The sequence below is a fragment of the Nycticebus coucang genome, chromosome 11 (assembly GCF_027406575.1).
Source record: "Nycticebus coucang isolate mNycCou1 chromosome 11, mNycCou1.pri, whole genome shotgun sequence".
NCBI lineage: Eukaryota > Metazoa > Chordata > Mammalia > Primates > Lorisidae > Nycticebus > Nycticebus coucang.
Window position 1 is genome coordinate 52192840 of NC_069790.1, and position 13189 is coordinate 52206028.

Here is a 13189-nt window from a genome sequence, read left to right on the forward strand (position 1 = left end):
GCCATACAAGCAAGGAACTAAGATGTCCAGCATGCTTTCAATCTTGGCTTTCTTGCATGTCTGAGAAACGTTGTGTAAATTTGCTTTTATATTGAAGAAAAACCAAAACCCGATGCCCAGAAACTAGACTTATTTTGGAAGAGGGGGCAACAGGGAGTTCAGAAAGTAGAAATTTAACCCTGAGATCTTTTCAGATCATGGGATGAATTTATATTTTGACTGTTTCTTAAAACTAGCCATCACCCGTCTGCCCCACCCCAGCCCCCATAGCATTTCTTCCTGAGGGCTCCAGTCCTTGGTGCTGATGTTTTCTGCTCTGTCACTTCAATCAGCTTGCCTGGGCCCAGTGGCCGGGGCCCTGGAACCCGAAGGTGCTGACAAAGATGACCTGCTGCTGTTGAGTGAGATCTTCAATGCTTCCTCTCTGGAAGAGGGCGAGTTCAGCAAAGAGTGGGCTGCCGTGTTTGGAGACGGCCAGCTGAAGGAGCCAGCACCGACAGCGGCCCCAGGAGAGCTGGACCCCAAGCCTCACACGGGCTCAGGCTTCCTTCCTTCACAACTGTTAGACCAAAATATGAAAGACTTACAGGCCTCCCTACCAGGTAGGTACTGTGGGGATTGAAATGGGCTTTTGTTGTTTGTTGATTCTTTTTTGTTTAATGCAAGAGCATATTTCTTCTTTCTTTGTTTTCTGTATTTTTATCTTATAGTCCAGTGACTTTTGTAGCTGGTCTCTGAATTATATTCCAACTTCAAGATACGTTGCAGGATTTAAAATACATTCCTTTTCATGATCTTCCCCCCGTGTTAACACTTCCTATCGGTAAAGGGGTCCAGGGGTGGTTCTCCATTGTACTCTTTTAGATTTTATTGTGGCATGTTAGAGGAGCAGGTTGCCTTCCTGGCTGTGGCCCTGTTGGCTTGACGACCACCCTGAGTTCTCCACACTCCCGGGATCGGGCTCTCTTCCTGGGTGCTGGTCAACATTGCCCTGTTCACTCTTTGTCACACTGAGTTTTACTTTGCCCTTGCTCCGGCTCCCTTTCTGTACTGACCCAACCTGCTCTGAAGATCCCCCACCAGCTCAGCTCTTCTGTTCTGCTTGAAACATACAACCCATGAAAAACAGAGTTCACACACTGATTGCAAGTGGTCTGCAGCGTCAGTTACGTGGTCAGAGCACAGCGAGTCCAGTCAGCGGGCCACATGCCATCTGAGCATTGTCATTATGGAAGCACATTGGTTGACAGTACAAAAATAAAAACTCGAATTAAAATTTAAAGTTCAGAAGTTTGAGTTTCTAAACACACAGACCTCAGGAAGGAAACCACTTTCTGGTATCTCAACACTTCTTTTTCCTTTCATGTAACTTGTAAGAGAATCACTATTAAGAAGTTTTGAAACTCTTTCAGTATGAGTTTAGCTATCTCCTTAATGGACAACATGTTTATCTCTAGCACCTAAGGCTGAGAACAAACAGCAGAGCTACAGTGATTAAGTAATTATGGGCTATTAAAACCTCAGGTCTTTGGAGATGAGATCATGGACAAGGAGCTGGTGGGCAAGACAAAAAAAAAGTCTTCCCCTTTTTTATGAAATACATGACTCCTTTTATCTTCCTTTGTGAGTCCTATTTTGCAGCCATCTTGTTTACTTGCAGTACGGAATTCAAGATAGCAGGGATAAATGAAATCCAAAAATACTTCTCCACCCTGAGTTTCACCATCTCTTTCACTGGAACTCCAAACCAGCCATGCTGCCAACTGACTGGAGTTTCACCACCCACCTGTGGTGGAGGCGCTAACCACAGGTACTAAGATATGAGCCTCAGCCCATATCTTAGGGCCACTGAAAACTCTCCAGCCATGTTGCAGAATCAATCCCACACAGACCCCCAGCTTTAGAAACACAAGAGAGACACTGTTCCCACTTTGCCAGGTGGCTGTCAGCCACTCCGAGAGTCTGCACATGCCCACAGACAACCAAGGAGTCGAAGCTCCACGCCCTCTTCCTGAGCAGACGTCCAGAGCTCAGCTCACTCTTGGGGCCCCCGGAACTACGCCTGACAGCACTGATGAAGACAGCGGCCGTGGGGAATTGCACGTCAGCCTTGCCCCAAGTGTAAGGGAGAGGCACCAAACCACACTCAGGGCTAAGGAAGGAGGCGTTCTAAACAGAAAGACAGAAATAGAGGCTCATTCTGTGGAAAGAAAAAGAGGTTCTACAAAGGGAGGCCGTGCATTCTTCAGGCAAACAGAATTTTGTGTGAGGTTGCCACCCTGCCGGCACCGTAGCAAGTGTCTCAGTCATTCACCAAATATTTATGGGGTCCCTCTGTGTGCCAGGTGCTGGGAATTTGAGGACAAAATAGGCCAGGCTCACTGCAGTCCTGGAATCACATTTTAATGAGGAGGAGACAATGAACCATAAGCATAATAAATAAGCAAAATATTAAGAAGAAAAGGAAAAAGTGGAGCCGGGGATAGGGACTGTTAAGGGCTGGCAGGGTAGGTCAGACTGCAGAATGAATAGGGTTCTCACCGGGAAGATGATTGCCGAGCAGGCACTTACAGGAGATTGGAAGTAGCCATGTGGGCTACAAGGACAGCCCCCTCACCCAAGTGGACACTAATGTGAGGACATGCCAGGCGTGGCCGGGGGTCTGCGGGAGGTACACCATGGTTGGTGCCAACTGAGTGACGGGAGAGGCTGTCAGAGGCTGCTTGGGGCCTCGCAGCTATTGAAAGAACGTAGGCCTTTTTCTAGCCCGAGTGAGACTAGGAACCATCACAGCATCTTGAGCCAAGGAGTGACATGATCTGATTTACAATTTAAATAGATCATTCTGGTAGCTAAAAGTTTCCTTTCCTCTCCTGGGGTTCTATCAGGATCATTATTAAAGGATCTATCTAGCAACAAGTTTCCCTGCATATAAACAACTACCCATTGAATGTCTGTGGAATTGAAATGATGGGGAAGACAAGATAAACCCAAGTGGCTGAAAGCAACAGCCCGCACATTCCTGGCAGGTGCAGCCCAGGTTCTAGCCCTGGAGCCTCTGCCAGCTTGGACAACCTTCAAAATGTGGTTAAATAAAGGATGGGCTCTCTAACTCTGGGCTGATCGCGTGACCAAAGCATACCCACCCTTTCTGCTTCTACCAGGACTCTCCCAACTCCCCCAGAAAGAGGAAAGGATGAATGAATGTTTTGGCCCAAGATTTGTTTCACTACGTCTGTGGCCTAGAAAATCTAACTGTACACCTGAATAGTTAGGTGTACATAAAAGTTTAATAATAACTGTTAAACTTTGGCCGTGTTGAGCAGGCCACCTGCTTCCCCTCACCAATCAGATCATCTCAAAGACTCGTTCAGTAAACCACTGGAACAATCCAGCAGCCAGACCGGAGCACAGAGGCCAGTGAGACAGCGGGAGAGCACTCAGGACCTGATTTTGTCCCATAAGCCCCTCGCTGCTCCACACCTTGCAGGGGTGGGCAGGCCCCTCCAGCACTCTGGGCCGTTACTGTCTCATCTGCAGAATGAAGTATGTGACCTCACTTCGTATCCCTCTTTCCTCTTCCCATGTCCTGGGTCGGCCCCCACTTCAGAGAAGCTGAGATACAAAATTGTTACTCCGGGGATCTGCCATTTGTAGATGGTAAATGACAATAACCAGTGCTCAGTGTGGTGTGCGCTGTCAGGCCCTGCCCTGTGTGCTGCTGACACACAGCAGCTCATTGGATCCTCACCACACCCTTCCCGGGAAGCTACTGTCATAACCTCCATTTTATAGCCCAGGAAGCAGGAGAGAGCTGCTGAGCAGTGTGCCCAGGATCACACCCAGGGAGGGGGCTGACTGGATTGTGAAGCTGGGCAGCCTGACTCAGGAATCCTGCCTCTCACCATCACCTTTCACAGCCTCTCAGTTCAGTGTCTCTCATGGAAAGAAGCAGTGATTCCCCGGCAGGACCCCGCAGGCCTCGCTTTGGAAGCTGCCAGAGAAGCAAGATGTGTAATGACCAGCATGACCTGGGCATCCTCGTTACAAGCAGGGACCTGGACACTGAGGCAGTCAGAGGAGCATTGTGGGTGTGTGAGTCAGAATCCCTGTCCTCCCAACAGCCAAGTGATGCTCCACAGTGGAGTATTTGAAACTGAATTGTCCTAGGAAATAACAATCACATGCACCCAGCGGTCCACGGTCCACACGTTCACTCTGGCACATTCATGCTGAGTCTCCCGTGAGGAGCTTGGGACAGAGCCTCCCTCTGCATCCCTCTGCCTTCTCCTCCTCCATCTCTTCTGTTTCTTCCCTCCCCATCTCCCCAGATTCTCCCCTGCCTTCCTCCTGTCTCCTTGTTCTGCCCGCAGGCCTCTGGGGCGCGGAGCGGGAGGATACAGGGCACAGCAGTCACATCTTCCTTCCCTCCTACGTTAAGCTCTAGGAGGCCCAAAGGACAACACAGAGGGTCAAGTTGTGCTGAAAATTTGAAGAAATTAATTTTAGCTGGAATTTCTAGGAATTTCTGAAGTTATCAGCATGATTGGGGCTGGGGTTCCCTGTGTCACACAGTGATGAGAAAAGTGTGCCCACTGAGGCCTCTTGGCTGGCGGGAGTAGGAGAGCCAGCCAGACACCACCTGGCTGGAGACATGCAGGGCCAGGACCTCATAGTCGACATTCTCGATTCTCCACCAGTATCCAAAACTTAATTTAGAAGTAGACACTGATACTGGAAAGATTACCAACTGCTCAAAATAAATGCACCAGGACAGCTTTTAATTTGGGATTCTGCAAACCAAAGTTAGGAGTCTTGTTCCAGATACTCAAAAACACACAGCCTTATGTTCCTTCAGGATATTCTTTTGTTCTAAGATGCTGTTGCCATCTGGAAAGGTTTCCATTTAAGACTAATGTAACAAGAGACTTTGGGTTGTATCAAAATCACCTTTCCTTCACCAGAGCTCACTTCTTTGTATCCCTGGCTTAGCCTGGCTCCAGGTGACTGACATTCCCAGTGCCCAGTACTCAAAGGGACTCATGTAAAGACTTGGGGTGGGGGGGTATAATTTGAACAAACAGACACTCTCAGCCCAAAGCAGCCCACGTTCTATGCCTGCTGAGAGCATTCGCAGTGACCGACACCACCCCCATTTCACAAATGATAGAATCAAGGAACCCCAGAAAGGCGTCATGACTTGCCAAGTTGTTGCAGTTTATTAACATTTGAGTAAGGTCTAACTGCCCAGCATGGTTACAAGGTCCTCTAGACCCTGACTTGGGCTCTGCACGCCCACACCTCCCACACCTTTGTGTAGTGAGTCTTCATGGCTTTGTTCCGCTGGGGAACATCAGTGTGCCTGGCTGCCCCCCAGCCTTGGAGCCTCTGCACATGCTGGCCCCCTCCTGGAGCACACCCTGAGGCCAACTTCTCATTCTTTCATGCAGGGAGTCTTCCCCCCCATCACACGGCATACTTAATCATTCTTCACGCCTTATTATAAAACTGATTCCATTTTCTACCTCTTGCTGTAGGTTATCATGGGGACAGGATCCATATTTGTGTTGTTCACTATTATAGTTCTAGAACATAGCTCAGTGCCTGGAATACAGTAGATGTTCAAAAAGTACCTGTTGGATGGACAGATGGATGGGTGGGTGGATGCCAGGCTAGAAGTGACAGAGCAAGTGACAAAGGACACTAGGTTAAAGGAAAACAATCCTAAACTGTGCTCCCTTGAGGATGAAGCCCTCAGGGATTAGTTCTGAGGTCTGCTGAGCTATACAGAATCCTGGATTCAGCTTAGATTCTTAGGCCTCCGCACTACTGGTTTTCACCTACAGAATCCATTTTACCTGTACAACTGCCGAGCGAGGCAAGAGTTCTTATCCACCTCTTGCAGGCATCAAAGCTGGAGCTGAGGGGAATATGGTTGGGAGGAGGGTGCTTGGCCATGGTGGCTGCAGCATTCCCACCATCCCAAGCCCAGCTCAGAGGTCTCCAGCCCAGACCGGGCATGGTTTTGCTGGCTGGTGAAGACATTCACAGCAAAGCACTCCTCTGGGTGGTGGTATTTGGCTTCCTTGCCACTCTGGATGGCCAGTGTTATTTCTGGCTGATTTATATTTTCCTTTATGTAAGTAAAGGGGACAGGGTTGCTCTAATAAAATTGTATATGCATTTCCTGCAAATGGGTAGCACATTTGGCCTATCCAAGGATCCTGGGAGTAGGAGAGTGAATTTTTTCAGGGAATTCTGTGCCCCAGGATCTCACTCTTAACCTGCCCCCCTCCTGACAGAATTCCTCTGACATCTTTCTAGCCACACCTCCCCGTTAAAAACACTTCAGCACACTAACACCAACTAGAGAACAGTTGATGGCAATTATGGGAATATTAGCAACGCTAAGTTCTCTCTAAATAGCATATTTTTTTTCCTGACAGAAACCATTTGAAACATTTGAAATCTGGCTTGGCATTCCAACCATAATTACCCTCGTTGCACCCTTCCCCTAAATAATTTCCAAAGTGATATGAGTGAGTTTAAAATTGCAGCTGAGCTTAGAATTTGCTTAAAAAAAAAAAAAAAGTGTCACAGCCATACTGTTTTATCCCTTCATGCACACAGAGTTGAATTGTTAGGCTGATGCTTAGTAACTGTTCTGAGAAAAGAATGTGACTTGGCAAACTGGGGAAAGGGAATGATGGGCCCTGCGTGTTTGAAAATCCTGGAGTATATCCTGTCCCCACCATCTGAGTTCCCAAAGAGGGGATGTCTTCAGGCTCATCCTGCTTCTTATCCTCTGCTGCAAAGAAGCCTCCCAAATCTATGGATTCTAGATGTTGCTTGTGTGGTTCATGAGCGTTTAGGTGAGTCATATTAAAAAATCCTTAGTTACAAAGGCATTCAGTTACAAGTTTATAGTTTTCTCTATGGAGGAATCTGCCATTATCACCCTTTAAGTAATGCTTGAAAGCATGATTTGGATTTCTGATATTTTTTAAGTATGACTTGATGGACAGGCATGTATTTATTTATAACTTTTCACAAACTTGTCCTTTACATTACATAATAGGAGGTGAGCTCCATTTTGACGTGTAAATTGATCCATTTTAGGAACGTTCTCCATTTCGTATTTTGAAAAATACCATGCTTTGAATCTGCCTCTTTTCCAGTATTCTCTGCAACCATTTTTGAAAGTAAATGTTGCACATATTTTCGAAATGGGAAGAACTATCTTGTTGCATTCCCACTGTATCAGATAAGCTACAGAGATCGGGGAGGGGCGACTTCTATATTCACCTCACTTTGAGTCAGTTCAGGTGCTCCTCTGCAAGTGTGGGCCTCCATAAACTCAGAGCATGGCAGGATCAAACACTATAAAGCTGCTGGGTTTCAATTCAGCTTCCAGGCCAGTGGGGTCCTAAAGTGGGCCCTTGTGTTTCCTAGGTGGGCCTCTATCTATGCCCTGGCACTGGCCTGAAAGATCTCCTGGTATTCAAATCCAAATGGTGACCCAGGAGACCATATAAAGACCACATAAGCCAGTGTTTCCCAAACTTTGACTTATATAACAATCACTGAGTGTTTGTGAAAACAGTTTTTCTGGGCTCCACCCACAGGGATTCTGATTCACTAGGTCAGCATTGGCCTATGAACTTGAATTTCTAACCAGTGTATAGTCACTGCCCATGTTGCTGGTAAGGGTCTAACACTTTGAAAACCACTGTGCTAAGAGATGAGGCCAGGCCACAGGTATTGGTGGAAAGGTGGCAGGGGCTCTATGAAGCACAGGTGAGTCTTAAGGACACTTGGTGTCAGGGCAGGATTGCAGGAAATAGGGTGACAGTTACCTAGTTACATTCAGTCCTTCTCTGCTTTTCCTTGATTGGCATGATTTGGCACACATGGAAACCACAACTTCAACTTTCTGCATTTACCACTTTTTATATGATTTGAGTCTAGAAGGAAAATGCTCATAGGCCAATTTTCTAGGAACCAGAGAGGTTGTATTATTCCTGGATTACACCAAATACTGGTCATTTTAAAAAATTGCTTGATTGAAATGTATTTCATAGGCTATAAAATTTGCCGGTTGTGAGAGAAGAGTTCAAGTATTTCTTGCAACTTTACGTTGTACAGCCATCACTGCAGGGCAGTGTGAGAACGTTTCCATCATCCCAGAAGGCTCCCTCAAAATCTGGTGCATTTGATTGTTTACAAATGATGTTAATATGTTCAGATGCCTTTCCAGTGAGTGTCAGTGCCTTTTCAAGCCCTTTTCATCGGGTTAGATCCAGTAAATATGTCACAGGCCACCTGTTTCCTTACTCCTTGGTTGCTCTTCATAAACAAGTCTGTAAGCCACTTGCCTAAAAGGAAATAATTCAACCAATGAGCACTGTAGTATCTACTGTGTGCCGCTACTGCTTTGCCATCTCTTAAAACAATGCTTCATAAGTGTCCTTCTCACAGTTTAAGAGTACTGTGATAGTTTGTTGATTCAGTAGTTGTGCATTTGCATGCCCGTTGTATACCAGGCAGGGCACTAACTACAGAATACAAAGATGAATAATACATGGTTCCCGGCTTCAAGGGGCTCAGGATGCTAGGAGATGAGACAAAAATGCAAAGTAATAAATATAGTATAATGCTGTAATTAAGTCCTGTGGAAGGTACCAATCTCAGAGTGCCGCGGGGAACAAATGCCTTTAAATGCTGAGTGACATCCTTGTCCTAGCAGTTGGTTTCTCTGCCTCATCTGAACTCTGCTACCCAAACGTGATCTTTCTTGAGAGGCTCGTGAGACACAAAATCTTTTCTTAAAAAAGACAGAGCAATGTTAACCACTGTGATAAAAATGTGTCAAATGGTCTATGAAGCGAGTGTATGATGCCCCATGATCATATCAATGAACACAGTTATGATTTAATAAAAAAAAAAAAGACAGAGCATCTCAGTAAAAGGTTGTAGTTTTAAGCACAGTGGTCCCGACAGTGATACATCATCTGAGGGTCTACATTTTACAGTGAGAATCAACAGTAGAATTACCTCCTGTGCTGCATTAACTATTTGGAAGAAGATTGATGAAAAAGTTCCTTGTCTCGTTGAGAAGACAGGACTTACACATAAAGAATTAAAGCAGAGGTGCATGGCAAAGATTTAAATTAAATAGGAGACGTGTCCAAACATCCAGGTAAATGCTGTGACAGGAAACGCTTTTGGGGAATGGAGTTTGCTTCCCCTAAAACAGAAGTGCTGAATGCCTCTTAATTATTCAGAGGCAGGCAGGGCACAAGGGCCTTACAGAACATTGGGTGGTTACACAAACCAAATGCCGCTGTAAGACTATGGCATAAAGTTAAAGAGGACTTTCCTTCCCCCTCATGTATTTGGGCTGGACTGTCCCTTATTTATCTGTATTAATTAAATATCCCAATTTAAATTAGTAGAAAATAAATGGGCTGGATCATAAGGGAAGCTGAGATGTGCACTTCACAAGTCCTATTGCTTCATTTAATGGTATCTGTTTTTTTAGGCTTTCCCCATTTGTGACAGAAAAACAAGGCACCTGATTTCCTTGAAGCATGACTGATAATCTTTGGAATGATCACGAAGCAATGATGCTTGAACAGAAAAACAGGCATAAAGCTACAAAACAAACATGCTTTTACCTTAGCCATATTTCTGGTTTGCTTTTCTTTTTTTTTTTTTTTTCCTTTGTTTGAATTTTTTTTTTTTTATTAAATCATAACTGTATACATTGATATGATCATGGGGTATCATACACTCGCTTCATAAACCATTTGACACATTTTTATCACAGTGGTTAACATAGCCTTTCCGGCTTTTCAAAATACAATCTTTTCCTTTGTTTTTCATATTTTTTAATTGGGCATGATTATCCATTTCCCCTGTCCCCTCAAATATATTCCAGTGTAAGGAACAGGAGAGAAGGGACTTGTCACACCTTCCTCTTTCCTTTGGAGGCCACCATGGTTGGGAACCATGTATGTGCCCAGGAACTGGTGGGTCAGCGTGAACCCTCTTCACTAGGTCTAACATGCTCTGGTTTTAAACATTAGGCTGGTCAGAGAGCAAGGTCAATCCTCCTCCTACTCCATGGCCAGCATCAAAGACAACCAGTCCAAATGAAAACAGCTCTGCAGTAAAAGGTAATATGATGTCTTATCCCCATGAAATGATAATCACCTTCCTTTCCAGTGGCCTAACCTATTTTCTGTATTTCTTTACTAATTTCCATTTGAGTATCTAGGGCTCAAAGGAGAGTTATGAGATAGAGAGTTCTGCATAATCTTAGAAATTACATTCTAACTTTTCTTTTCTGCCTTTATGTCCTACTATCCTTTATCAAACTGTACCTAATGTGGATTAATCAAGCATCTGTCACATGTGATTTGGTGGTCCCCAAGACTGGGTGGAAATATCAAGGAAGGAAAGGCTGCAGAAGTTGGCTGTCTCTACCAGACACACCCTTCCCACCAACTAATAGGGCATTTAATTAGTGTTCCCCAGAATGGCTCAGATTTCTGATTCATCAGCAGAGATGCCCACCCCCTAAAAGAACTTGGCTCTTCAGTATTTGCAGCCCATCAGAGCCCGTCAGTATTTGCAGCTCTGTTTCTTTGGTCATCACCCACTGGCCCTTTGTTGACCACAGGAAGTTAAAGGAAATGTCTATTCCATTACCATCAAAAAGTGCTCCTGTGATGTTCTTTTAAGTGTTGTGCAAATAAATTGCACCTGGTTTTGTCTCCAACAGTGGCAGCCTGGGGAACATGAGGGTCACCCCAAAGTACAGTCACACCCAGCTCCTTGGACCAGGGCCCTGGTCACACTGAGGACCTTGTAAGACCTTTGCGGAGGAGGTTAGGAGGAAGGGGAAGAAAGCATGTGGCATGTCTTCACTGGAGATATTGTTAAGACATCTTGATACTCTTTATCAAGAGTTGAGATAGATTAATCCACCTAAATCAGTCTTGCCCCATACAAGACAAGACCTGTTTACATGACAAAAGAAAGGCGAGTTACTCCTTTTTTTAAGCAGTTCCCCCCACCCCCCGCCTTGTCCCTCAATCATGCTATATTAAGCTCTTTCCAGTCTGAGATAATCACATCAAGATAAACCTGGTGTTTTGAAGGCTAACTGCATGTAGAATTCAATTAATGTTACACAGCAATAACTTGCATATTAAAAACAAGTCTTGGTATAGTACTTTTATGTCTATAATAGATACCTTGATTACCTTATCATAAAGTAATATATCCACAAGAGATGGGGGGGGAGGGAGAAAGTGAGGAAAATCAGGAGTATTAATTGATCACTATACTACCTTAGCATTTTAGTACCATTTTAATGAAAAATTCAGAAACGCTGTTTATGTTGACAGAATCCCATCGCTTCTGTTCCATCACTAACCACTTTTAGCAACTTGTCCTACCAGTATTTTTTGAGAGTCTTTTCAGCCAGCTGGCAAGCACATTTCTAGCTGCTCTCAACTAGAAGGATAACCCATCAGAGAGACATTTTCTTCATGCTCTGACAATCCCACCTGTTGGAGAAGAAAAAAGTACAGGTCATCCAAGCCAATGAATTTAGATTCTCATGTGGAATGATTTATATATATATAAAAGAGCCCCCATCTTATTTAAAAATCACTTGCATGAGGCATTCTTTTGAAAGCGTTCTCCTCATCTGGGAAATAATTTGGCTCTATAATGGTGGGGCAGGTGTTCTGGTGGAAGAGCCATACGAGGGAGGGTTCCAGTGAAGCTGAGGGGTGAGGGGATTCTGAGCCCCCTGCGAGAAAAGGGCTCACATCTTCTTTGACAGGAGAGGGTTGAGAAGGCAATGACCCTGGGAAAACACAAGACGCCAGGCCTGGGCGCCAACCCTTTGGGCCTGTTGCTTTGAAGTTTGCTGACCCAGCAGATTGGAAAAGATTCCTCCTGCAGACACTGGAAAGCCCCTTGCTTTCTGAAATAACTGTGCTATTTCCTGGCCGTCCTGAAGCGGCAGCATCTTAAGGTTTTGAGAGACTCCCTGGGCTGTGGCTATCAGCAGAGCTGGGATGCAGAGGGTGCTGGTTAGCACAAGAGCTTCACTGAGCTCCAGGTTGAGGTGCAGAAATGTTAACCAACCAGCCTCCCAGCGGGGCAGAGCCACATGGAATTCCCTAAGGATTGTTAGGGACGGAGTGTAAAGGCATTTGTCTCATTGAACACCTCCCTTTTCAAGATGACTGTGGACCCGCCCGCATCTGGTGTGGCAGTGGTGGGCATTTGGAAGGTGGGTTTGCTGATGTTTCCTCTTCTCTCCCCAGACCCTGCAAAGGCTGCCTCAGACCTGACTGCCTGGTTCAGCCTCTTCGCTGACCTCGACCCACTATCAAATCCTGATGCTATTGGGAAAACTGATAAAGAACATGAATTGCTCAACGCATGAGTCTGCAGCCTTTGGGAGGCAGCCCACTAGCTGCTCCTCAGCCGCTGACCTGGGGGCCAGCAGAAATATAAAGTGATCAGTATGCTGTTTTAATATTTATGTGCCATTTTAATAAAATGAAGGGGTCAAAGGCCCTATTTATATTGGTATAATTATTTACTCTTATTTAGTAAAAAGGGTTGTAGTGTATCTCTCTCTGTCTCTCTCTGACACAGGAGTATCTAGAAGCAGTGTCCAGGCAGCCTCCGCTGTCCTGCCCACATCCTATCATGGTGGCCGTCATGTCACTGGGCTACTGTGAAATCCACATCCCAGTCATGAACTTACGTTGCATCAGGTTTCAATGGCATGTCCTACAGCCTCAGAGGCAAAAGACCAGAAAAGCTTACATGCCACTTGTCACTGTTTAGAGGGGGGCTGCAGGACGATTTTCTTTTCCTGCCAGGCCACCTTCCAGCCAGCTCACGACAAAGCTCTGGCCAACCAAAGCGCTCGCCTGGTGGGCCACGTGTTCCCACCCTGGTGGAAGAGCCGGGCTTCTCCGTGCTGCACAGACCTTCTAAGGAAAGCGGCCGTATTTGCAGACAACAGTGTCTCCTTGGTCCTCCTCTTGGCTGAAATTCAAAAGCATGTATTTCTGGAGCTCCTTGTGAATTTTTTAAAAAATTAAATAGAAAAGATCTTTGACATGCAAAGCTCGTGGAGTCTATTGTGGGGACT

General features: G+C 45.5%; 1 protein-coding gene across 13 annotated transcripts in view; it reads left to right on the top strand.

The window, feature by feature from the left end:
* The window catches only part of ICA1 (islet cell autoantigen 1), a 173692-nt gene extending 161074 nt beyond the window's left edge, over window positions 1-12618 (top strand). For 7 of the 13 annotated variants that reach the window (XM_053609001.1, XM_053609006.1, XM_053609009.1 and 4 more), the window contains exons 13-15: window positions 333-602; window positions 10089-10178; window positions 12348-12618. In XM_053609001.1, coding sequence (XP_053464976.1) covers window positions 333-602; window positions 10089-10178; window positions 12348-12469 — 482 coding nt within the window. In that variant the 3' untranslated portion in view covers window positions 12470-12618. The remainder of the gene's footprint in view (window positions 1-332; window positions 603-10088; window positions 10179-12347) is intronic. The other 6 variants (XM_053609002.1, XM_053609003.1, XM_053609011.1 and 3 more) reach the window with 1 other exon arrangement.
* The last annotated feature ends 571 nt before the right edge of the window (window positions 12619-13189 follow it).